Genomic DNA, 25013 nt, shown 5'->3' with positions numbered 1-25013 from the left:
TCGAAGCAGCGTTACCCATGTAAGGGTTTTCCTCTGGTGAAGGAGAAGCAGACCAAAATGCAGCGTGGTGGTTATTCATGTTCTTTAATAAAGGAACTAGACATGAAATAACTAACAAAACAAGAAATGTGAAAACCTAAACAGTCCTATCTGGTGCAGGTACAGAGACAGGAACAATCACGCACAAACACACAGTGAAACCCAGGCTACCTAAATATGGTTCCCAATCAGAGACAATGACTAACACCTGCCTCTGATTGAGAACCATATCAGGCCAGACATAGAAATAGACAAACAAGACATCCAACATAGAATGCCCACTCAGATCACACCCTGACCAACCAAAACATAGAAACATACAAAGCAAACTATGGTCAGGGTGTGACAGTTAACCAGTGATTATGATTGATTGTTTTTTATAAGATAAGTTTAATGCTAGCTAGCAACTTACCTTGGCTTACTGCATTCGCGTAACAGGCAGGCTCCTCCTTGTGGAGTGCAATGAGAGAGAGGCAGGTCGTTATTGCGTTGGACAAGTTAACTGTAAGGTTGCAAGATTGGATCCCTCGGGCTGACAAGGTGAAAATCTGTCATTCTGCCCCTGAATGAGGCAGTTATCCCACCGTTCTTAGGCCATCATTGAAAATAAGAATGTCTTCTTAACTGACTTGCCTAGTTCAATAAAGGTATAAAAAATAATAATCGGCAAATCGGCGCCCAAAAATACAGATTTCCGATTGCTTTGAAAACTTGAAATCGGCCCTAATTAATCGGCCATTCCGATTAATCGGGCGACCTCTAAGCTGTACGGCTCAGTAGTTTTGTTAATCAAGCCAACATTTTGACAAGATGCACAGTCTAAGAGAACCTCAAACTAAATGTGTTCCTGCTTTCATATCAAACACTAAGACGCTAATTAACCTAAAGCTGAGGAGATGAGTTATTCATTACATGATGGTGAATGCAAATACAGTATGTCATCATTATTCCAAGGACTGTAGCATAAGACCATAACCTGAAAAAAATATGGATTCGTATTTATTCACTCACATTCTGATTGGGTTAAGCATGACATACAGAGAAGTCTGCTGTGCTTTTAACTTACTATTTTAGATAGAGAAAGAGCTTTTCTCAAAACGGAGATCAATAATTGTGTCGTTTTTTATTCTGTGCTTCCAGACCTCCACGGCCACTGTGAATATTGTGGTCACTGATGTCAACGATAATGACCCTGTCTTCGATCCGCTCCTGCCCCAAAACCTAACTGTTATAGAGGAGGAGGCCAACTGTTTTGTGGGCCAAGTAAAGGTAAGTCTGCCCTTATGTCTGCCATTCTGTGTACTCACTGTATAATCCACATTACTTAATCATCCATAGACCCTTGTAGAAAGGACTCGTGTTAAGATACAGTAGATCTCTCTGATGAGTAAGTCAGTGCACTGTGGCTGGTTAGCCGTGTAGAGTAATATTTCTGTGGTAGTGAATCTATATTGCAGCTTGCATTGGCATAATGTCCAAGGGGCCTTTGACATTGAAAGTCTGTCCCAATGCGGTTTGACGTACATGTACCTGGCTTGCAGCAGTACACCCTACTGTTCCTCTGTGACTCTGGTGTCTGTCTCCCACTTACTCTCCCTGTCCCGTTTGGCTAATTGTAGTTAGTGGCCCTCAGGGATGTGAGGGTGCCAAGGCCCAACTCTGCGCTTGGCCTGCCGATCCCCCCCGGTCTCCCAGCATGTGTACCCAGCTGCCAAGAGCCCCAAAGCAGGGAGGCCCTTATCTTTCGGTTATCACTATGGCAACAGCATCCAGAAACGATAAAAAACACAATATTTACCTCTTACATTTAAAGGGAGGGCTCCCTGCCCGGTCCGCTGTTGATCATTTTCCAATTAAATAAATGAAATTTGAATCATTTGTCACGTTCAGGGACATCCCGTAATGAGTAGCTTTGTTGGGCTCTGTTAAGCTGCAAGGAGCTGTAATTAGTGGTGTGGATAATAGAGCTGGGGATTGTTTGTGGAATAAGCGGAGGATAATGTAGGCAGACATCTTTGGTGGGACTGTGTTTTTTTTCTACAGTACAGCAGACCGCTGTGTTGTGAATAATTAGATTGTTTACGTGTGTGTGTGTGTGTGTGTGTGTGTGTGTGTGTGTGTGTGTGTGTGTGTGTGTGTGTGTGTGTGTGTGTGTGTGTGTGTGTGTGTGTGTGTGTGTGTGTGTGTGTGTGTGTGTGTGTGTGTGTGTGTGTGTGTGTGTGTGTGTGTGTGTGTGTGTGTGTGTGTGTGTGTGTGTGTGTAGTGGTGCCTGGAGAAGTGGGTATGCCCCCAAAAATTCCAAACCGCCCATTCGGTGAAGGAAAGGCACTATATGAGATACAGTGATATCCACACTGAATGACCTAAAATGATGAATCCCATATTTGTCTTTCACAGTCAGGCCAACCCAAGCTGTACTGTGCAGTAGGCTAATAGTAGGCCTACTATTGAAACAGATACATGAGGCTGTCAAATGAGTCTGAAATTTAAAGTTTTCAATTTTTTCAGGTTTTTGCTCTCAAAGTCCATAACAATGCTTAAATCACATCAGCAGACAACTTTTGAAGTCTGGCAAAAATCCAATCCATGTAGTTTTTTTGTGTAGTTACCCTTTAATTGAAGTGTGCAGGCACCTAGCACTGTTGTTTGATTAGCATTGTTTCTGTAGCACATGAGATGAGGTTTGCAAAATGAATGGCCACTGGATTTATGCAAATAATGAAAGGTAGGCATAGGCTACTTTGTAGCTAATATTTAATAGAGAAGGTTTTTGGGAAAGCCTTTCCATCTACCAGAAGACAGTGAGGCCATCATTACTATCCATATTTTTTCTGTTCCATAATTGTTTGAAATCTGGATGTTTTACTTCATATTATGAGACATGTCTTACCTTGCTTCAAAGTAGCCTATAGCCCAAACCCTACCATAGAAAGGTGGAGGCAATTATTTGCATAAAGACTTCCTCATTATGCGTTCTCCTGTTCTATTTGTTCTATTCTTTTTTTTCAATGTCTGGCAGCCAATGGGATTATCCTAGTCATATTAGCAACACATGATAGTTGTTGCATCTTTAGATCTCCCCTCTTTGAGCATTTCTAGCAGATATGTCCACCTCTGTCCGCTCACAAATGCGGTGCGCATTTTAGAACGCCGTTTTGCCGTGTGTACATTACTGCGCCTAAAATGGGAAGAAATAATAGTTTATCAAAATGTTAAGCTAAACATTCCCATCTGTTCCATCAGTCCTATTAATTGATATGGCGTATAACTCAACTAAACTACTTTGATACGCACCAATGGGGATTAAGAAGTGAGTATAGGCAATGCCCACTCAAATATAAATGGGAAAAGAGTGAATACCTGTGTTTACACTCCACTACACCACTGTGTGTGTGTGTGCGCGTGTGTGTGTGTGTGCGCGTGTGCGTGCGTGGCTAGACTCCCAAACCTGACCCTTCATTTCCTCCAAACTGACAATCATTCCAACCACATAACATGGCCTCCAGTGGAGAGTTTGGGACACGCTTCCAACTCTAACATTCCATGTTTGTCCCCCCCCACAGCTAACCTGGAGCAAAACCATGGACCACAAGCCACATTAAAGCCGGCCAGAGGCCCTGAGGTGTGCTATCAGAATATATTTCAGCCAAATATGACCATCAACATTAACTGTCCCGCCAAACTGAAATATTTGATCAAATAAGCTCTCAGATATGATCAATTACTGCAATAACATCTCGGAATGCGCAATTGATCGGCAAGTTGCTCGTACTGGCTCAGCATATGATAAGACAAGTTAGATTTGTGTAGCTACAGAGGCTACAGTATGCACATGGAAATGAGCCTTTATGGAACACTAAGCACTCAACCATCTGCCCTTCCTCAATCTGCCAACGCATGGACATTACAGTTTTTTATGATTACTTATTTTTGCAAAGCTCTACACACCGACCACAAAACCTTACACCAAACCAGCAAAACATTATACACCTCTTGCAAAAGCAAACAATTCTTGTAAAAACACTTCAAACTCTTTAAAAAATGTTGAATGTCTACAGTACACACAAACCATCATTTAAATGAGCACCAACTACCCGCTGATGGTACAAATTAAAAACTTTTGGCTTTTGCTTTTTGTGTTTGCAGGGAAAAGCAGTTTGAAATAAAGTTTTGTCATACATGTATTAAACACACATACACACAGGTATCCAAATGTTTTCTCAATATGTTCTAACACTCCTCAAACAACCAAAGCGCAGTAGAAGAAAACTAAAACATTTATTCTAGAAAAAAAAGTACATAAACAAATGTGGCTCCATCTCACCTTCTTTGTGGGTCTGGTCATAAGACTTCATCAACATCACATGTTGTCTTCAGTTGGGCAGCATGGAAAGTATCTCCTGGAGTGCCGTATTCAGGCCTGGCATGACCCCTGATCCATGTCTCCACAAGCCTCCTCTATTGCCTGTAGAAGGGGTATGTGTTGGTGGGGCTGGTGATCATACACCTTCCAACCACATGCAGAGTAGAATTCTTCCAATAGGAGTCAAGAACGGAGAGTATGGGGGAGATTGAGTGAGATGAAAAGTGGGTGACCTGTGAACCAATTGCGGACCACAGCAGCCCGGTGGAAACTAACATTGTCCCAGATTATAACGTACCTGGTCTGCTTTGGCCCCTGGTCATTAGGGATTAGTCTGTTGTTGAGGGTGTCCAGAAATGTGATAATGTGTGCAGTGTTGTATGGGCCTAGGATGGCATGATGGTGAAGGACGCCTTTTTGACTAATAGCCACAAACATTATTATGTTGCCACCACGTTGTCCTGAGACGTTGATGATGGCACGGTGTTCGATGATATTTCTGCCGCAGCCCCTTGTTTTTGCAATGATGAAACCTGCCTCGTCCACATATAATAGCTTATGATACACTGCATCTGCTTCTAGCTCCATGACTCTCTGAAAGAGTCAAGACAAGACAATGTAGCACAGTAGGAAAAGACAGGGATCAGTCAATATGATGTAGCACCATACACTTCCAGATCCAGTACCAATGATAGGATAGTATAGCTTACCTGCACATATTCATATCTCACTTGTTTTACACGGTCTGAGTTACTTTTGAAAGGGACTCTGTACAGCTAATTCATCCTAAATCTATTGCGTTTCAGTAGACGAGACGGTGCAGAGAGACTCACTCTGTTTCAGTAGACGAGACAGTGCAGAGAGCATAACTCCGACACCTTCAGGTACCTTGGTTAAGGGGGACCCCAACATTTTCCATATAAAACGTATGGGCTCATATGAAAGAGGAGGTAAAATAAATGACATCTAGGGTCAAAGGTCAAAATTTCAGGTAGTCGATGTCAGGGTGTTGAGACTCACTCTGTTGACATTTTGGAATATGGTGTTATCTCATTATGTGGTCCTGCAGTTCTCGGAGTCTGATGCAGTTATTTGCAATGACCATATTTACAATGTGTTTCTCCTGCTCTGGGGTGAACAGACCTCCTCCACCAGATAGTTGTTTTTGCAGTCCTGTAAAAGCATTTGAATGGTTTTAGTGATAGATCCTTCTCATTATGAAAGTACAGTACATATTACTGTACCAGTAAGACTACAGCCCTTACAGTTACTTACCGGTTCTCATTTCGAAATATCCGGAGGACACCTGTAACAGTATAGCGGCTCAGATTTGGTTGAACTCGTTGCCCAGCCTCCCTCATGCTCATCCCATGGTTGACAACATGGTCAACCACAGTCGCTCTGATTTCATCAGTTATTGTGTTCCTGACTCCCCTTCCTCTTCCTCTTCCCCATCCTCTCCTTCTCCCACGTCCTCCTCTTCCTCCTATAGTTCTCACCCCTCTTACTCTCTGTCCAATATTGGCCTCCATTGTTGTCCCAACCAAATGTTTACCTGTAGACTATTTATAGTGCTCAAGCACTGATTTGTGTACTCATTATATAAAAGTGTTTTCACATTTGTCAATGTGGAAATGCAATTGGCGAAATAGTGTAGCATTGTAGAGACCAATGTTTCCAGTTTTTCTAGAAGTGTGTTATTACATTGCAAACTGAGTGTAAAGCAGTGAGTCGTGTTTACAGTTTTGCAAAAAGTGTGTTGTAAAATTACACACTGAGTGTAAAGGAGAGAACGTGCATTCAGTTTGGCACACTTGGTAAATGCATTGGCTACAAGTGTTAATGGTTTCAGAGATAGTGCCTAGAATCACTGTTAGTGTTTAAGCATTCAGAAAAAACTGTAGTTCTGACGGAGGGCAACCTTGTGTGTTGTGGTATTATTTATAAACTGGGTGGGTCGAGCCCTGAATGCTGATTGGCTGACAGCCGTGGTGTATTAGACCGTATACCACAGGTATGACAAAACATGTATTTTTACTGCTCTAATTACGATGGTAACCTGTTCATAATAGCAATAAGGCACCTCGGGGATTTGTGGTATAATGTTGATTGAAGTGATCCAAGGTACTGTCTGCAACACAAATGAGTTTGAATATGTGTCAGGGACGGGATGAAAATCATTGCCTGATTGGAATTGATGTCGAAGACTTGTCTAGTTTGCTTCTATTATCTCGTTGATAGCACTATCAGCCCATCTCCAATGTTTTACTTGGCACATTCTGCCTGCTACTGAGCGGCATTTTGCTCTGTTTATCAAGCCAGCAAGACCCATTACTGCATTCACTTTACGAGAGAGAGCAGGCAGCAAGACAAGTGAAGCAGAAATCACTGTAATGACACTATTCCCAAATTGTGGTATTTACCGGTTGGGTCTAGGGTGATGCACGATGTTAGACATATCTCTGCTTCTCTTCCATACAGGTTTTAATGAACTTTTAATTGATTTTCTGAGAAAATGTATGCTTTCAATACCAGGCCCTGGTTCCTTTAGAAGGTAATAAAAAGGTATTGAATTAATTCCATCACTGACTGGATACTGTAGCTATCGTCATGCTTTTGGCCTGGCTGTTGTGCTTTCAGACTACAGTCGAGCCAACATGTTCTTTGTTATTTTTCATGATAGGATGTTGCACACCAGACATTAACAGGAACATCATTTGGGTATTTTTGTCTACTTTTTGCACCCCATTGCAATATGCTTTGAGTGAAGGCAATTTTCGTTTTTATGCGTATGAAAATTTAAATCCAATCCTGTCTCATTATCTCTGGTCGAAAAGAAATGCTTTCTGAAAATAAATTATCACTCATCTTTTTGTAGAATAAGTTTCATTTTCAAGATCGTGTATCTTTTCATCTATCAATGACTTCTAGCTCCCAATCTCGAGGTGAGATGTTATGTCTTGATCCTCCTTTATTCAATGGGATCATGGCGTCTCATTCCTACAAAGACCTCCCAGTACAGATGTAGGATCTTCATTTCATCACCCTGTTGCAGGACAATGCTCCTGTACATTGGTGGTTTAAAAGGCTTCTGAGATATATGTCATTTCTTCTTTGCATGAGCTATATGTTCCGTTACCTCATTAGTGGTTTGGAAAACCTCCTCCACTGTTCTCAACCTCGATCAAATCCTGAAGAGAAATGGAGGGATTAATGTGGAGTACAATACAAGCCTTACGGTATATACACAGCGCTGCTTAACTTGCACAATGTTCTTCATTTGCATTACAGAGGACACAGTTTGGAGAGTGTGTTAAACTGTACCACTGTACCTGTTTAAGGCTGTCAGCTTGGGGCCTGTGTACTGCTCTCTCCCTGCTGTTGAAACAGGTGTCTCGTCGTGTGTTCCTCCCTATTGGTTTATGCATGATGCTTACCATATGGATGGTCTAACTCCCCCTGTCTCCCTCCTCATCCATCCCTCCATCTATCTATCCATCCATCCATCCCTCCATCTATCCATCCTTCCATATTTCTATCCATCATCTATCCGTCTATCCATCCATCCATCCATCCATCTACTCATCCATCCATCAATCCCTCCATTTATCCATCCATCCCTACATTTATCCATCTATCTATCCTTCCCTCCATCTATCCCTCCATTTATCCATCTACCCATCCCTCCATCTATCTATCCATCCATCCATCTATCCATCCAGGCCACAGATCCAGACGCGGGGGTTAATGGCCAGGTGTGCTACCGACTGGTCAATCACGCCGACCTCTTCAGGATCAACTCCAACGGCACCATCTCCACCGCAGTGCCTTTGGATCGAGAGGTCAAGGGTCAGTATGACCTCATCGTGGAGGCGGAGGATGGAGCGGTGGAGGACCCCAGGAGGACCACACTGACTCTGTCGGTGACTGTGCTGGATGTGGATGATAACAGTCCGGTGTTCTCACAACCATCCTATACCATCAATCTGCCGGAGAATAGTCCTAAGAACACAGTCATCCTGCAGTTTACCGTGAGTTTTCGTGTGTGTGTGTGTGTGTGTGTGTGTGTGTGTGTGTGTGTGTGTGTGTGTGTGTGTGTGTGTGTGTGTGTGTGTGTGTGTGTGTGTGTGTGTGTGTGTGTGTGTGTGTGTGTGTGTGTGTGTGTGTGTGTGTGTGTGTGTCCAAGAGTGCACAGCATGCTCCATACACACTCAGCAGCAGTGGTATATACTACTTCAAACACTCCACAGTCCAAATGCATCCTCTTGTACATCAAAGCACACAAAGCCAGGAGGTACATGGTTAGCCTAGAGCATATTGACAGAGGATATCAAAACCTCAGACATGGCCTCGCTATTCAGTCACATGCTGCCAGGAAAGGGCAAACAGGAGCTTCAGATTCCCGCACAGCGGTCGCTGCCTTTTGTTACATCAAATTACACCAAGTATCTATACCAACCAACCAACCATACAAACAAACAAACAAACAAAAAAAACAGAACATGACTCTCTGAGTGGAATAGAAACCGAAAAAGACAAACCACCCAATTTTCCCCCCATTATTTTTCAAGATCCTGTTTCTATTTGTGTTTAACAAGAACCTTTCCTTTTAGAATTGTGATTATTTGTGTTTTAAATTTGATCCTAAAGTTGAGCCTGGACTAACTAGAATTGTGGTTATTTGTTGTTGGCCAGCCCAGAGAATACTTTTTTTATGAGACCAGTCATGTCTCCCTTTGTTGGGCTAATCATGGAACATTTCAGGTGGGGTTGGTTGATTGCCAGTTGCCATGACAATGACTGTCTGGTCCAAGTACACTGATCCCTCTGCAGTGACAAACCTATCAACACCTTCCGTCGCTTCCCACGGCACACCGAACCTGCTGATACGCTGATATTTTGGGCAAATTAGTGGGGCCACTGATGACTGAGCTAGCACGGTAGGGGGTTTATCTGTGTATAGGCCCAAAGATATTCTTCCCCAATACACACTCCATGTTAACACACTCACCTCCACCTGAAAGCACTCCACAGACAGGGATGAATCCATTAATAGTGGCCTCCCTCCTGACAATGGATTTGAGTAGTTATTACTGCAGATCACTGTGATTTGTCTGACGAGTTGCCATTCTGTAGAAACTAGAATTGCTTGTCGCCTGAATAAGGGACTCAGGTTGAAATAAAGGTTGCAAAATGCTGTATAATTCGTATCATTTTCTGGCTGTTGAGACAGACTAATACGGGACACTTAACCATTACCGACAGTGTTCCTTCCTCCTCCTCCTCCTCCTCCTCCACCTCCTCCTTCATACCTCCTTCTCCTCCACCTCCTCCAGGCCAAAGACGCTGACCTGGACTCCAACATCACCTTCCGTATCCGGACACAGGAGGCCAGACAACGTTTTGCCGTCAACCCAGTGACTGGAGAGCTCTCTGTGCTGCAGACGCTAGACTTTGAGACCCTGGCAGCCTCGGACCATATCTACACCTTCGTGGTGGAAGCCCTGGACAATGAAGAGAGCATGCCCCCAGGCCTGGCCACTGTCACTGTAAAGATAATGGTAAGGAAACGACCTTCCCTCTGCCTACCTCCATAACAGAGCCCCATCAGTTAAGCCACTAGGCTGTTTATCACTCACAAGCCAAAGCCATCATTCAAAGGAGAAAATGCAGAAGTGTGGCAGAAGACATTTTTTGTTGTTGTTCATAGATACATGCACAGCAAATTCTCCCGTGTTAAAATAATTATAATTGTTCACAAACATAGATATTAAAACAAACAATGAAGGGGACGTGTATGAGTTTCAGGCCCCTCAAGTAGAGTAAACATAGGCCCTCAAAATAAGGCCTTATGAAATACATATGGTATTGTGTAATAAAATAAATATATACTGTACAGTTGAAGTCAGAAGTTTACATACACTTGGAGTCATTAAAACTCGTTTTTCATCCACTCCACAAATTTCTTGTTAACAAACTATAGTTTTGACAAGTCGGTTAGGACATCTACTTTCTGCATGACACAAGTAATTTTTCCAACAATTGTTTACAGACAGATTATTTCACTTATAATTCACTGTATCATAATTCCAATGGGTCAGAAGTTTACATACACTAAGTTGACTGTGCCTTTAAACAGCTTGGAATTATGTCATGGCTTTAGAAGCTTCTGATAGGCTAATTGACATCATTTGAGTCAATTGGAGGTGTACCCGTGGATGTATTCAAGACCTACCTTCAAACTCAGTGCCTCTTTGCTTGATATCATGGGAAAATCAAAAGAAATCAGCCAAGACCTCAGAAAGAAATTGTAGACCTCCACAAGTCTGGTTCATCGTTGGGAGCAATTTCCAAACGCCTGAAGGTACTACGTTCATCTGTACAAACAGTACACAAGTATAAACACCATGGGACCACGCAGCTGTCATACCGCTCAGGAAGGAGACGTGTTCTGTCTCCTAGAGATGAATGTAGTGGTGTGAAAGTGCATATCAATCCCAGAACAACAGCAAAGGACCTTGTGACAATGCTGGAGGAAACACGTACAAAAGTATCTATATCCACAGTAAAACAAATCCTATATCGACATAACCTGAAAGGCCACTCAGCAAGGAAGAAGCCACTGCTCCAAAACCACCGTAAAAAATCCAGACTACAGTTTGCAACTGCACATGGGGACAAAGATCGTACTTTTTGGAGAAATATCCTATGGTCTAATGAAACAAAAATAGAACTGTTTGACCTCCCGGGTGGCGCAGTGGTCTAAGGCACTGCATCGCACACACACTTACACATCGCTAGCTGTGCCACCAGAGACTCTGGGTTCGAGCCCAGGCTCTGTCACAGCCGGCCGCGACCGGGAGGTCCATGGGGTGACACACAATTGGCCTAGCATCGTCCGGGTTAGGGAGGGTTTGGCCGGTAGGTATATCCTTGTCTCATCGCGCACTAGCGAATCCTGTGGCAGGCTGGAGGCAGTGCACGCTGACCAGGTCGCTAGGGGCACGGTGTTTCCTCGGACACATTGGTGCGGCTGACTTCCGGGTTGGATGTGCTGTATTAAGTAGCAGTGCGGCTTGGTTGTGTTTCGGAGGACGCGTTACTCTCAACCTTCGTCTCTCCCGAGCCTGTATGGGAGTTGTAGAGATGAGACAAGATAGTAACTACTGAAAACAATTGGATACTACGAAATTGGGGCAAAAAAAGGGGGTAAAATTTAAAAATGTATTTTTTTAACTGTTTGGCCATAATGACCATCGTTATGTTTGGAGGGAAAGGGGGAGGCTTGCAAGCCAAAGAACACCATCCCAACCGTGAGTGGGGGTGCTTTGCTGCAGGAGGGACTGGTGCACTTCACAAAATAGATGGCAGCATGAGGAAGGAACATTATGTGGATATATTGAAGCAAGACATCAGTCAGGAAGTTAAATCTTGGTTGCAAATGCGTCTTCCAAATGGACATTGACCCCAGGCATTCTTCCTAAGTTGTGGCAAAATGGCTTAAGGACAACAAAGCCCTGACCTCAATCCTATAGAACATTTGTGGGCAGAACTGAAAAAGCATGTGCGAGCAAGGAGGCCTACAAACCTGATTCAGTTACACCACCACTGCCAGGAGGAATGGGCCAAAATTCCCCTACTTGTTGTGGGAATCTTGTGGAAGGCTACCTGAAACATTTGACCCAAGTTAAACAATTCAAAGGCAATGCTACCAAATACTAATTGAGTGTATGTAAACTTCTGGCCCACTGGGAATGTGATGAAAGAAATAAAAGCTGAAATAAATCATTATCTCTACTATTATTATGCCATTTCACATTCCTAAAATGAAGTGGTGATCCTAACTGACCTTAGACATTTTTACTAGAATGAAATATCAGAAATTGTGAAAAACTGAGTTTAAATGTATTTGGCTATGGTGTATGTAAACTTCCGACTTCAACTGCATATTGCTAACATATTCGCTTAGGATATCCATAGGACCGAAAATGGATGAATGCAACAACCATGTCTCTGTCACTAACAAATAAGGTCATGGGTGCTAACTCTACAATTTACTCAAAAGGCAAGGCACTCTGGGAAATATTTGAATAGGGCTTTATACTTTACACAGCAGTGGTGGAAGAAGTCCCCAATGTTGAGTAAACGTATGGATACCTTAATAGAACGATACTGATGTAAAAGTGAAGGTCACCCAGTAAAATAGTACTTGAGTAAAAGTCCAAAAGTATTTGGTTTTAAATATACTTAAGTATCAAAGTAAATGTAATTGCTAAAATATACTTAAGTATCAAAAGTAGAAGTAAAAGTATACATTTTCAAATTCCTTATATTAAGCAAAGCAGACAGCACCATTTTCTTGTTTAAAAAATGTATGGATAGCCAGAGGCACATTCCAACACTCAGACATTATTTACAAAATATGCATTTGTGTTTAGTGAGTCTGCCAGACCATAGGCAGTAGGGATGACCAGGGATGTTCTCTTGATTAGTGTGTGAATTAGACAATTTTCAGTCCTGCTAAAGCATTCAAAATGTAACAAGTTCTTTTGAGTGTTAATGTATGGAGTAAAAAGCACAGTATTTTCTTTGGAATGTAGTGACGTAAAAGTACCACAAAAACTACTTAAGTAGTACTTTAAGGTATTTTTACTTAAGTATTTTCCACCACTGCTAAGCAGTGTGTTAATATAACACTATTCCGTTTTCTATATGAATCCACAGACTTCACCATGTTGATTTGCCATGTGACTCTTTCTCTCTGTCTCGCTCTCTCACTCCCCCATCTTTCTCTCTGGTCTGAAACCACTAGCCACTCTCATCACCACGGAGCTAAAGAGAGATAAATGATCCTCCAGCTACCTCTCATTTCTCCTGGCCTGACAAAAGACAAGCTGACAGATTGATACTGTAGTACAGTGCTGTGGTATTTTATGTCTTGATGGTCATTAGGTTTTTGAGGGCTCTATTTTGTCAGTGGCCATCTGATTTATTATGTTTCAGGAGATTAACCACCAGACACTTGCTGAATGGAGATTAGCCTGCCGTTGGCCTCGGAATGACGCTCAGTAGTACAGTAGAACCGTAGTACAGTAGAACAGTATTATAGTAGAACGGTAAAACAGTAGTACAGTAGAACAGTTTTATAGTAGAACAGTAGTACAGTATTATAGTAGAACGGTACAACAGTATTATAGTAGAACAGTATTATAGTAGTACAGTAGAACAGTATTATAGTAGTACAGTAGAACAGTAGTACAGTATTATAGTAGAACGGTACAACAGTATTACAGTAGAACAGTATTATAGTAGTACAGTAGAACAGTATTATAGTAGAACAGTAGTAAAGCAGAACAGTATTATAATGGTACAGTAGAACAGTATTATAGTAGTACAGTAGACCATTATTATGGTAGTATAGTAGTACAGTAGAGCAGTAATACAGTAGTACAGTATTATGGTAGTACAGTAGAACATTAGAACAATATTATAGTAGTACAGTAGAACAGTATTATAGTAGTACAGTAGACCATTAGTATGGTAGTACAGTACTACAGTAGTAGTGCTTCTACACCTGCATTGCTTACTGTTTGGGGTTTTAGGCTGGGTTTCTGTACAGCACTTTAAGATATCAGCTGATGTACGAAGGGCTATATAAATAAATTTGATTTGAAATTTGATTTGTATAGTAGTACAGTAGAACAGTAGTACAGTAGAACCGTATTATAGTAGTACAGTAGAACAGCATTATAGTAGTACAGTAGAACATTATTATGGTAGTACAGTAGTACAGTAGTATAGTAGAGCAGTAGAACAGAATTATAGTACTACAGTAGACCATTATTATGGTAGTACAGTAGAACAGTAGTACAGTATTATAGTAGTACAGTAGAACATTATTATGGTAGTACAGTAGTACAGTAGTGCAGTAGTATAGTAGTACAGTAGAGCAGTAGCACAGTATTATAGTAGTACAGTATACCATTATTATGGTAGTACAGTTGTACAGTATTATAGTAGTACAGTAGAACATTAGAGCAGCATTGTAGTAGAACAGTAAACAGTAGTACAGTAGTACATTTCCTCATCTCCCACACCTTCTAATGCGTCTAATGATGTCACCATTGTCCTTGATTCTATAAGCAATATTGTGCTGCTATTTTTATTGACTTGGCCAAAGCTTTTGATACAGTAGACCATTCCATTATTGTGGGTCGGCTTAGGAGTATTGGTGTCACTGAGTGGTCTTTGGGCTGGTTTGCTAACTATCTCTCTCAAAGAGTGCAGTGTATAAAGTCAGAAAATCTGCTCTCAGCCACTGCCTGTCACCAAGGGAGTACCCCAAGGCTCGATCCTAGGTCCCACGCTCTTCTCAATTTACATCAACAACATAGCTCAGGCAGTAAGAAGCTCTCATCTATTTATATGTAGATGATACAGTCTCAGCTGGCCCCTCCCCGGATTGTGTGTTAAATGCTCTACAACAAAGCTTTCTTAGTGTCCAACAAGCTTTCTCTGCCCCTAACCTTGTTCTGAACACCTCCCAAACAAGGTCATGTGGTTTGGTAAGAAGAATGCCCCTCTTCCCACCGGTGTGATTACTACCTCTGAGGGTTTAGAGCTTGAGGTAGTCACCTCATACAAGTACTTGGGAGTATGGCTGGGCGGTGCACTGTCCTTCTCTCAGCACATATTAAAGATGCAGGCTAAAGTTAAATCTAGACTTGGTTTCCTCTATTGCATTCGCTCCTCTTTCACCCAAGCTGCCAAACGAACCCTGATTCAGATTACCTTCCTGCCCATGCTAGAGTACGGAAACATAATTTATAGATCGGCAGGTACAGTGGGGCAAAAAAGTATTTAGTCAGTCACCAATTGTGCAAGATGAGAGAGGCCTGTAATTTTCATCATAGGTACACTTCAACTATGACAGACCACCCAAAGATAATTTTTTTCCCAGAAAATCACATTGTAGGATTTTTAATGAATTTATTTGCAAATTATGGTGGAAAAAAGTATTTGGTCAATAACAAAAGTTTATCTCAATACTTTGTTATATACCCTTTGTTGGCGATAACAGAGGTCAAACGTTTTCTGTAAGTCTTCACAAGGTTTTCACACACTGTTGCTGGTATTTTGGCCCATTCCTCCATGCAGATCTCCTCTAGAGCAGTGATGTTTTGGGGCTGTTGCTGGGCAGCACAGACTTTCAACTCCCTCCAAAGATTTTCTATGTGGTTGAGATCTGGAGACTGGCTAGGCCACTCCAAAACCTTGAAATGCTTCTTACGAAGCCGCTCCTTCGTTGCCCGGATGATGTGTTTGGGATCATTGTCATGCTGAAAGACCCAGCCACGTTTCATCGTCAATGCCCTTGCTGATGGAAGGAGGTTTTCACTCAAAATCCCACGATACATGGCCCCATTCATCCTTTCCTCTACACGGATCAGTCGTCCTGGTCCCTTTGCAGAAAAACAACCCCAAAGCATGATGTTTCCACCCCCATGCTTCACAGTAGGTATGGGGGGTTCTTTGGATGCAACTCAGCATTCTTTGTCCTCCAAACACGACGAGTTGAGTTTTTACCAAAAAGTTATATTTTGGTTTCATCTGACCATATGACATTCTCCCAATCTTCTTCTGGATCATCCAAATGCTCTCTAGCAAACTTCAGACGGGCCTGGACATGTACTGGCTTAAGCAGGGGGACACGTCTGGCACTGCAGGATTTGAGTCCCTGGCGGAGTAGTGTGTTACTGATGGTAGGCTTTGTTACTTTGGTCCCAGCTCTCTGCAGGTCATTCACTAGGTCCCCCCATGGGGTTCTGGGATTTTTGCTCACCGTTCTTGTGATCATTTTGACCCCACGGGGTGAGATCTTGCGTGGAGACCCAGATCGAGGGAGATTATCAGTGGTCTTGTATGTCTTCCATTTCCTTATAATTGCTCCCACAGTTGATTTCTTCAAACCAAGCTGCTTACCTATTGCAGATTCAGTCTTCCCAGCCAGGTCCGAGATACTGTTGTGAAGAAGTTTAAAGCCGGATTTGGATACAAAAAGATTTCCCAAGCTTTAAACATCCCAAGGAGCACTGTGCAAGCGATAATATTGAAATGGAAGGAGTATCAGACCACTGCAAATCTACCAAGACCTGACCGTCCCTCTAAACTTTCAGCTCATACAAGGAGAAGACTGATCAGAGATGCAGCCAAGAGGCCCATGATCACTCTGGATGAACTGTAGAGATCTACAGCTGAGGTGGGAGACTCTGTCCATAGGACAACAATCAGTCGTATATTGCACAAATCTGGCCTTTATGGAAGAGTGGCAAGAAGAAAGCCATTTCTTAAAGATATCCATAAAAGGTGTAGTTTAAAGTTGGCCACAAGCCACCTGGGAGACACACCAAACATGTGGAAGAAGGTGCTCTGGTCAGATGAAACCAAAATTGAACTTTTTGGCAACAATGCAATACGTTGTGTTTGGCGTAAAAGCAACACAGCTCATCACATCACCCTGAACACACCATCCCCACTGTCAAACATGGTGGTGGCAGCATCATGGTTTGGGCCTGCTTTTCTTCGGCAGGGACAGGGAAGATGGTTAAAATTGATGGGAAGATGGATGGAGCCAAATACAGGACCATTCTGGAAGAAAACCTGATGGAGTCTGCAAAAGACCTGTGATTGGGACGGAGATTTGTCTTCCAACAAGACAATGATCCAAAACATAAAGCAAAAACTACAATGGAATGGTTCAAAAATAAACATATCCAGGTGTTAGAATGGCCAAGTCAAAATCCAGACCTGAATCCAATCGAGAATCTGTGGAAAGAACTGAAAACTGCTGTTCACAAATGCTCTCCATCCAACCTCACTGAGCTTGAGCTGTTTTGCAAGGAGGAATGGGAAAAAAATTCAGTCTCTCGATGTGCAAAACTGATAGAGCCTGAAATGTGGCAAAAGGTCGCAAAGTTCAAGGGGGCCGAATACTTTCGCAAGGCACTGTATGTTTGAAGCCTGAAATGTGGCAAAAGGTCGCAAAGTTCAAGGGGGCCGAATACTTTCGCAAGGCACTGTATGTTTGAAGCCTGAAATGTGGCAAAAGGTCGCAAAGTTCAAGGGGGCCGAATACTTTCGCAAGGCACTGTATCTCTACCTGTACATGACCATCTGATCATTTATCCCTCCAGTGTTAATCTGCAAAATTGTAATTATTCACCTACCTCCTCATGCCTTTTGCACACAATGTATATAGACTCTTTTTTTCTACTGTGTTATTGACTTGTTAATTGTTTATTCCATGTGTAACTCTGTTGTCTGTTCCCACTGCTATGCTTTATCTTGGCCAGGTCGCAGTTGCAAATGACAACTTGTTCTCAACTAGCCTACCTGGTTAAATAAAGGTGAAATAAATAAATAAATAAAAATTATAGTAATACAGTAGAGCAGTTTTGTTGTGGAACAGTATTATAGTAGTACAGTAATATAGTAGTATAGTAGAACAGTATTATAGTGGTACAGTAGAACAGTATCATAGTAGTACTTTAGAACAGTAGAATAGTACTACAGTAGTACGATAGTACTGTAGTACATTATTATAATAGAACAGTAGTACAGTATAACAGTATTGCAGTAGTACAGTAGAACAGTAGTATAGTAGTACAGTAGAACAGTACTACAATATTATATTAGAACAGTAGAACAGTATTATAGTAGTACAGTATTATAGTAGTACAGTAGAACAGTATTATTGTAGTACAGTAAAACATTATTGTAGTAGAACAGTGGAGGAGTATTATCTTAGTACAGTAGAACAGTATTATAGTAATACAGTAGAACAGTACTACAGTATTATATTACAACAGTAGAACAGTATTATAGTAGTACAGTAGTACAGTATTATAGTAGAACAGTATTATAATAGTACAGTAGTATAGTAGAATAGTATTACATTAGAACAGTTGAATAGCAGTACATTAGAAGAGTAGAACAGTTTTACAGTAGAACCGTATATATTATATTTTAGAACAGTATTATAGTAGTACAGTAGTACAATATTACAGTAGAGTATTATGGTAGTACAGTAGAACAATAGTACAGTAGTACAATATTATAGTAGTACAGTATTATATTAGAAGATTAGGATATTATTACAGTAGTTCAGTAGAACATTAGAACAGTATTATAGTTGTACAGTAGTACAGTAGAACAGTCCTACAGTAGTACAGTATTATTGTAGAACAGTATTACAGTAGAACAGTATTATGGTAGAACCGTATTATAGTAGAACATTATTACAGTACAGTATTGTAGTAGTACAGTTGAACAGGATCATAGTTGAACAGTAATACAGTAGAACAGTATTATAGTAGTACAGTAGTATAGTAGTACAGTTGTATAGTAGTATAGTAGAACAGTATAGTAGAACAGTTGAGCAGTAGTATATTAGTACAGTAGAACAGTATTGTAGTAGTACAGTGGAACAGGATCATAGTTGTACAGTAGAACAGTATTATAGCAGTACATTAGTAGTATAGTAGTGTAGTAGCACAGTAGAACAGTAGAACAGTATTTTAGTAGTGCAGTATTACAGTAGAACATTATAACATTAGTACAGTAGAACAGTAGTATAGTAGTACAGTAGAACAGTAGAACAGTATTTTAGTAGTGCAGTATTACAGTAGAACATTATAACATTAGTACAGTAGAACAGTATTATAGTAGTACAGTAGAACAGTATTATAGTAGTACAGTAGAACAGTATTATAGTAGTACAGTAGAACAGTAGAACAGTATTTTAGTAGTGCAGTATTACAGTAGAACAGTAGAACATTATAACATTATAACATTAGTACAGTAGAACCTAGGTATCCTAGGTATTCCTTGAAGAGTGGGGTTTCAGGTGTCACCACCTTCCGGAGACACCTGAAACCCCACCTCTTCAAGGAATACCTAGGATAGGATATAATCCTTCTACCCCCCCTTAATGATTTAGATGCACTATTGTAAAGTGGCTGTTCCACTGGATGTCAGAAGGTGAATTCACCAATTTGTAAGTCGCTCTGGATAAGAGCGTCTGCTAAATGACTTAAATGTAAATGTAAATGTAGAACAGTATTATAGTAGTACAGTATTATAGTAGTACAGTAGAACAGTATTATAGTAGAACAGTAGTACAGTAGAACAGTATTTTAGTAGTGCAGTATTACAGTAGAACATTAGAACATTATAACATTATAACATTAGTACAGTAGAACAGTATTATAGTAGTACAGTAGAACAGTATTATAGTAGTACAGTAGAACAGTATTATAGTAGTACAGTAGAACAGTATTATAGTAGTACAGTAGAACAGTATTATAGTAGTACAGTAGAACAGTATTTTAGTAGTGCAGTATTACAGTAGAACAGTAGAACATTATAACATTATAACATTAGTACAGTAGAACAGTATTATAGTAGTACAGTAGAACAGTATTATAGTAGTACAGTAGAACAGTATTATAGTAGTACAGTATTACAGTAGAACAGTAGAACATTATAACATTAGTACAGTAGAACAGTAGTACAGTAGAACAGTATTTTAGTAGTGCAGTATTACAGTAGAATATTATAACATTAGTACAGTAGAACAGTATTTTAGTAGTGCAGTATTACAGTAGAACATTATAACATTAGTACAGTAGAACAGTATTATAGTAGTACAGTAGAACAGCATTATAGTAGTACTGTGGTACGGTAGAACAGTAGAAAAGTAGCCACTAAAATAGATCAGGATGGTGATGTGGTATTACACTGCACTTAAACAAGACTGTAGTACTCAGCCGGTGTCCTTGAGTAGAATTATTGCGATCTAGCTGCTACATAGATATGTTACTCACGAAAAAAGGATACTGTTAAAGAGGGACACTGGAGGACGACACCTTTGAAGCTGTGAAGCACTGCTGCTTTGTGTTAGGGTTTAGCATTCTCACTCCCTCATTCCTAACGCCTCACTCCCTCACTCGTCACGAATAGGATGACCTGTGTGTTTTACCAGCCAAACAACATGGGAAAAGGAATGAAAAGTACAAATGAGGTGTATCCATCCTCCTTCCTGTATCTAAAGGGCAGGGAAACAGATAGGGTACCTTTCCGTCTGGCGATGCTAATCAATGATTATTTGCTGTTGAGACAGAACAGTGCGGCGCGGTGTAGGATGGTAATGTAACGTGATGCCTGGTCCGTGGAGACTAGAGGGAGAGCGGAGTGATTAAGCTGTGAGATCGCTTCTATGGGTTGTATAGACTTGATGAGGAAACCATCGATAGAAACACAATAACACAGTTGAGATTCTTTGCCGCAGCATTTTCCACTCTGCCAGAGCAAAACTCACTCAGAGAACCGCTAGGTTTTATTAACAAGCCGAGGTACTGTACCAAGAATGTTTTTGTATAAATTCTGTGAGCATGAGGAGGCCAGGGAAGGATGTGTAATTTGGATACATGAACTAGCCTGGCCTCATCTTGGACTTTGTGAGGCGACATACTATATTGAATGTAGCTCTGTCTTAATGATGAATAGTTGAGCAGCCACTGGACAGATTCTAGATGTTTTCTGTTCTGATCCAAGCTATCCAAGTAGCAGCACTCATTATTGGGCCTCTTCAGTCGTCAGACACAGTGTCTTCGGAAAATAAGACGTATTTTGTACTGATGTCCTCTACCAGTGACTATGGGTTTGGCATAGCTCCACATAAAGCTGTTGCTTTTGTGGTTCACACACACGGTCTAACGATCTCTCCCAAGCCTGAAGTTAAAACAGTCCCTCCGCTGCACGCCCCGCCGTGTCAGCCATAATGAAGTCTCATGGTCTGCTATTGAGTGTACAGCTCCTTCAGAAAGTATTCACACCCCTTTACTTTTTCCACATTCTGTTGTGTTACAGTCTGAATTTAAAGTTGACTAAGTTTAGATTTTGTGTCACTAATCTACACACAATAACCCATAATGTTAAAATTTTGTTTGTTGAACATTTTGGAAATGAATAAACATTTTAAAGCTGAAATGTCTTGAGTCAATAAGTATTCAGCAGATGTTCTGAAAGAGCTGCAAAACCTGGACCCGTACAAATCAGCTGGGCTTGACAATCTGGACCCTCTATTTCTGAAACTATCCGCCGCCATTGTCGCAACCCCTATTACCAGCCTGTTCAACCTCTCTTTCATATCGTCTGAGATCCCCAAGGATTGGAAAGCTGCCGCAGTCATCCCCCTCTTCAAAGGGGGAGACACCCTGGACCCAAACTGTTACAGACCTATATCCATCCTGCCCTGCCTATCTAAGGTCTTCGAAAGCCAAGTCAACAAACAGGTCACTGACCATCTCGAATCCTACCGTACCTTCTCCGCTGTGCAATCTGGTTTCCGAGCCGGTCACGGGTGCACCTCAGCCACACTCAAGGTACTAAACGATATCATAACCGCCATCGATAAAAGACAGTACTGTGCAGCCGTCTTCATCGAACTTGCCAAGGCTTTCGACTCTGTCAATCACCATATTCTTATCGGCAGACTCAGTAGCCTAGGTTTTTCTGATGACTGCCTTGCCTGGTTCACCAATTACTTTGCAGACAGAGTTCAGTGTGTCAAATCGGAGGGCATGCTGTCTGGTCCTCTGGCAGTCTCTGTGGGGGTGCCACAGGGTTCAATTCTCGGGCCGACTCTTTTCTCTGTATATATCAATGATGTTGCTCTTGCTGCGGGCGATTCCCTGATCCACCTCTACGCAGACGACACCATTCTATATACTTCCGGCCCGTCCTTGGACACTGTGCTATCTAACCTCCAAACGAGCTTCAATGCCATACAACACTCCTTCCGTGGCCTCCAACTGCTCTTAAACGCTAGTAAAACCAAATTAATGCTTTTCAACCGATTGCTGCCTGCACCCGCATGCCCGAATAGCATCACCACCCTGGATGGTTCCGACCTTGAATATGTGGACATCTATAAGTACCTAGGTGTCTGGCTAGACTGTAAACTCTCCTTCCAGACTCATATCAAACATCTCCAATCGAAAATCAAATCAAGAGTCGGCTTTCTATTCCGCAACAAAGCCTCCTTCACTCACGCCGCCAAACTTACCCTAGTAAAACTGACTATCCTACCGATCCTGACTTCGGCGATGTCATCTACAAAATTGCTTCCAACACTCTACTCAGCAAACTGGATGCAGTTTATCACAGTGCCATCCGTTTTGTCACTAAAGCACCTTATACCACCCACCACTGCGACTTGTATGCTTTAGTCGGCTGGCCCTCGCTACATATTCGTCGCCAGACCCACTGGCTCCAGGTCATCTACAAGTCCATGCTAGGTAAAGCTCCGCCTTATCTCAGTTCACTGGTCACGATGGCAACACCCATCCGTAGCACGCGCTCCAGCAGGTGTATCTCACTGATCATCCCTAAAGCCAACACCTCATTTGGCCGCCTTTCGTTCCAGTACTCTGCTGCCTGTGACTGGAACGAATTGCAAAAATCGCTGAAGTTGGAGACTTTTATCTCCCTCACCAACTTCAAACATCTGCTATCTGAGCAGCTAACCGATCGCTGCATCTGTACATAGTCTATCGGTAAATAGCCCACCCATTTTCACCTACCTCATCCCCATACTGTTTTTATTTATTTATTTTTCTGCTCTTTTGCACACCAATATCTCTACCTGTACATGACCATCTGATCATTTATCACTCCAGTGTTAATCTGCAAAATTGTAATTATTCGCCTACCTCCTCATGCCTTTTGCACACAATGTATATAGACTCCCCTTTTTTTTCTACTGTGTTATTGACTTGTTAATTGTTTACTCCATGTGTAACTCTGTGTTGTCTGTTCACACTGCTATGCTTTAACTTGGCCAGGTCGCAGTTGCAAATGAGAACTTGTTCTCAACTAGCCTACCTGGTTAAATAAAGGTGAAATAAAAAAAATAAAAAATTCAACCCCTTTGTTATGGGAAGCCTAAATATGTTCAGGCGTAAAAATGTGCTTAACAAATCGCATAAGTTGCTTGGACTCATTCTGTGTTCAATAAAAACACAATTTTTGAATGACTACACCATCTCTGTACCCCACACATACAATTATCTGTGAGGTCACTCAATGAAGAAGTGGATTTGAAGCACAGACTCAACCACAAAGACCAGGGAGGTTTTTCAATGTCTCGCAAATAAGGGCACCGATTGGTAGATGTGTAAAAAAAAAAAGAAGCAGACCATGACTATCCCTTTGAGCATGGAGAAGTTATTAATTATACTTTGGAAGGTGTATTGATACACCCAGTCACTACAAAGATACAGGTTTCCTTCCTAACTCAGTTTCTGGAGAGGGGGGGAAACTGCTCAGGGATTTCACCATCATGCCAATGGTGATTTTAAAACAGTTACAGAGTTTATTAGTTGTGATATAAGAAAACTTAGGATGGATCAACAACATTGTGGTTACTCCACAATACTAACCTAAATGGCAGAGTGAAAAGAAGGAAGGCTGTACAGAATACAAATATTCCAAAACATTCATCCTGTTGGCAACAAGGCAATAATAGGCAATAATAGGCAATAATAGGCAATAATAGGCAATAATAGTGCCAATAATAATAGTGCCAAAAATGAACTTTTTGTCCTGAATACAAAGTGTAATGTTTGGGGCAAATCCAACACATCACTGAGTACCACTCTTCATATTTTCAAGCATGGTGGTGGCTGCATCATGTTATGGGTATGCTTGTCATCTGCAAGGACTAGGGAGCTTATTATGATACAAATAAAGCAATAAGCACAAGCAAAATCCTAGAGAAAAACCTGGTTCAGTCTGCTTTCCAACAGACACTGGGAGACTAATTCACCTTTCAGTAGGACAATAACCTAAAACACAAGGCCAAATCTACACTGAAAATGCTTACCAAGATGACATTGAATGTTCCTGAGTGGCCTAGTTACAGTTTTGACTTTAATCTGCTTGAAAATGGCTCTCGAGCAATGATCTACAATTAACTTGTTTTTTAATAATAATGGGCAAATATTGTACAATCCAGGTGTTCAAAGCTCTTAGAGACTTATCGCCTCCAAATGTGTTTCTACAAAGTATTGACTCAGGGGTGTTAATAATTATGTAAATTAGATATTTCTGTATGACATTTTGGTTTAGTACTCTGCCTAAGTGCTAATGGGAGACTCTCTAGGCCAGGCTGACAGTTGTGAAGGACGCCGAACGATGAGCAGGGGGAAATGGTTTGCCATGTCCAGCAGCAGTGACAGTGATGGTGCTAGCTACTTCACTAATTCACAAAAATATTGAAATCAATCCAACACTCTGAAGATGCAGCATGTTAATGGAGGGTATCTGTTTACAAACTCATGCATACACAGACAAGCTTCTCATACTGAGCATCTAACTGTGAGGGGTATCTCTCTTATTGTAGTAGTTCTCATTCTGACAACTGGAAGCATCCACATGTGAGGAGTATTTTTATTATTGATATTATAGCATAGTAGTAGTAGTAGCAGCAGCAGTAGTAGTAGGAGCGGTATGAGCAGTAACAATAGTACTAGTAGCAGTAGTAGTAGCA

General features: G+C 41.4%; 1 protein-coding gene across 1 annotated transcript in view; it reads left to right on the top strand.

Moving 5' to 3' along the window:
- LOC135505145 (protocadherin-15-like) overlaps positions 1 to 25013 on the top strand; it is a 243134-nt gene that overhangs the window by 157954 nt on the left and 60167 nt on the right. The window contains exons 18-20 of the mRNA XM_064924273.1: positions 1180 to 1308; positions 8125 to 8433; positions 9739 to 9963. Of these exons, the coding sequence (XP_064780345.1) occupies positions 1180 to 1308; positions 8125 to 8433; positions 9739 to 9963 (663 nt within the window). The remainder of the gene's footprint in view (positions 1 to 1179; positions 1309 to 8124; positions 8434 to 9738; positions 9964 to 25013) is intronic.

Source organism: Oncorhynchus masou, chromosome 18 (assembly GCF_036934945.1).
Source record: "Oncorhynchus masou masou isolate Uvic2021 chromosome 18, UVic_Omas_1.1, whole genome shotgun sequence".
Classification (NCBI taxonomy): domain Eukaryota; kingdom Metazoa; phylum Chordata; class Actinopteri; order Salmoniformes; family Salmonidae; genus Oncorhynchus; species Oncorhynchus masou.
The sequence above is the reverse complement of the archived record's forward strand: the minus strand, read 5'-3'. Positions and strand labels throughout refer to the sequence as shown.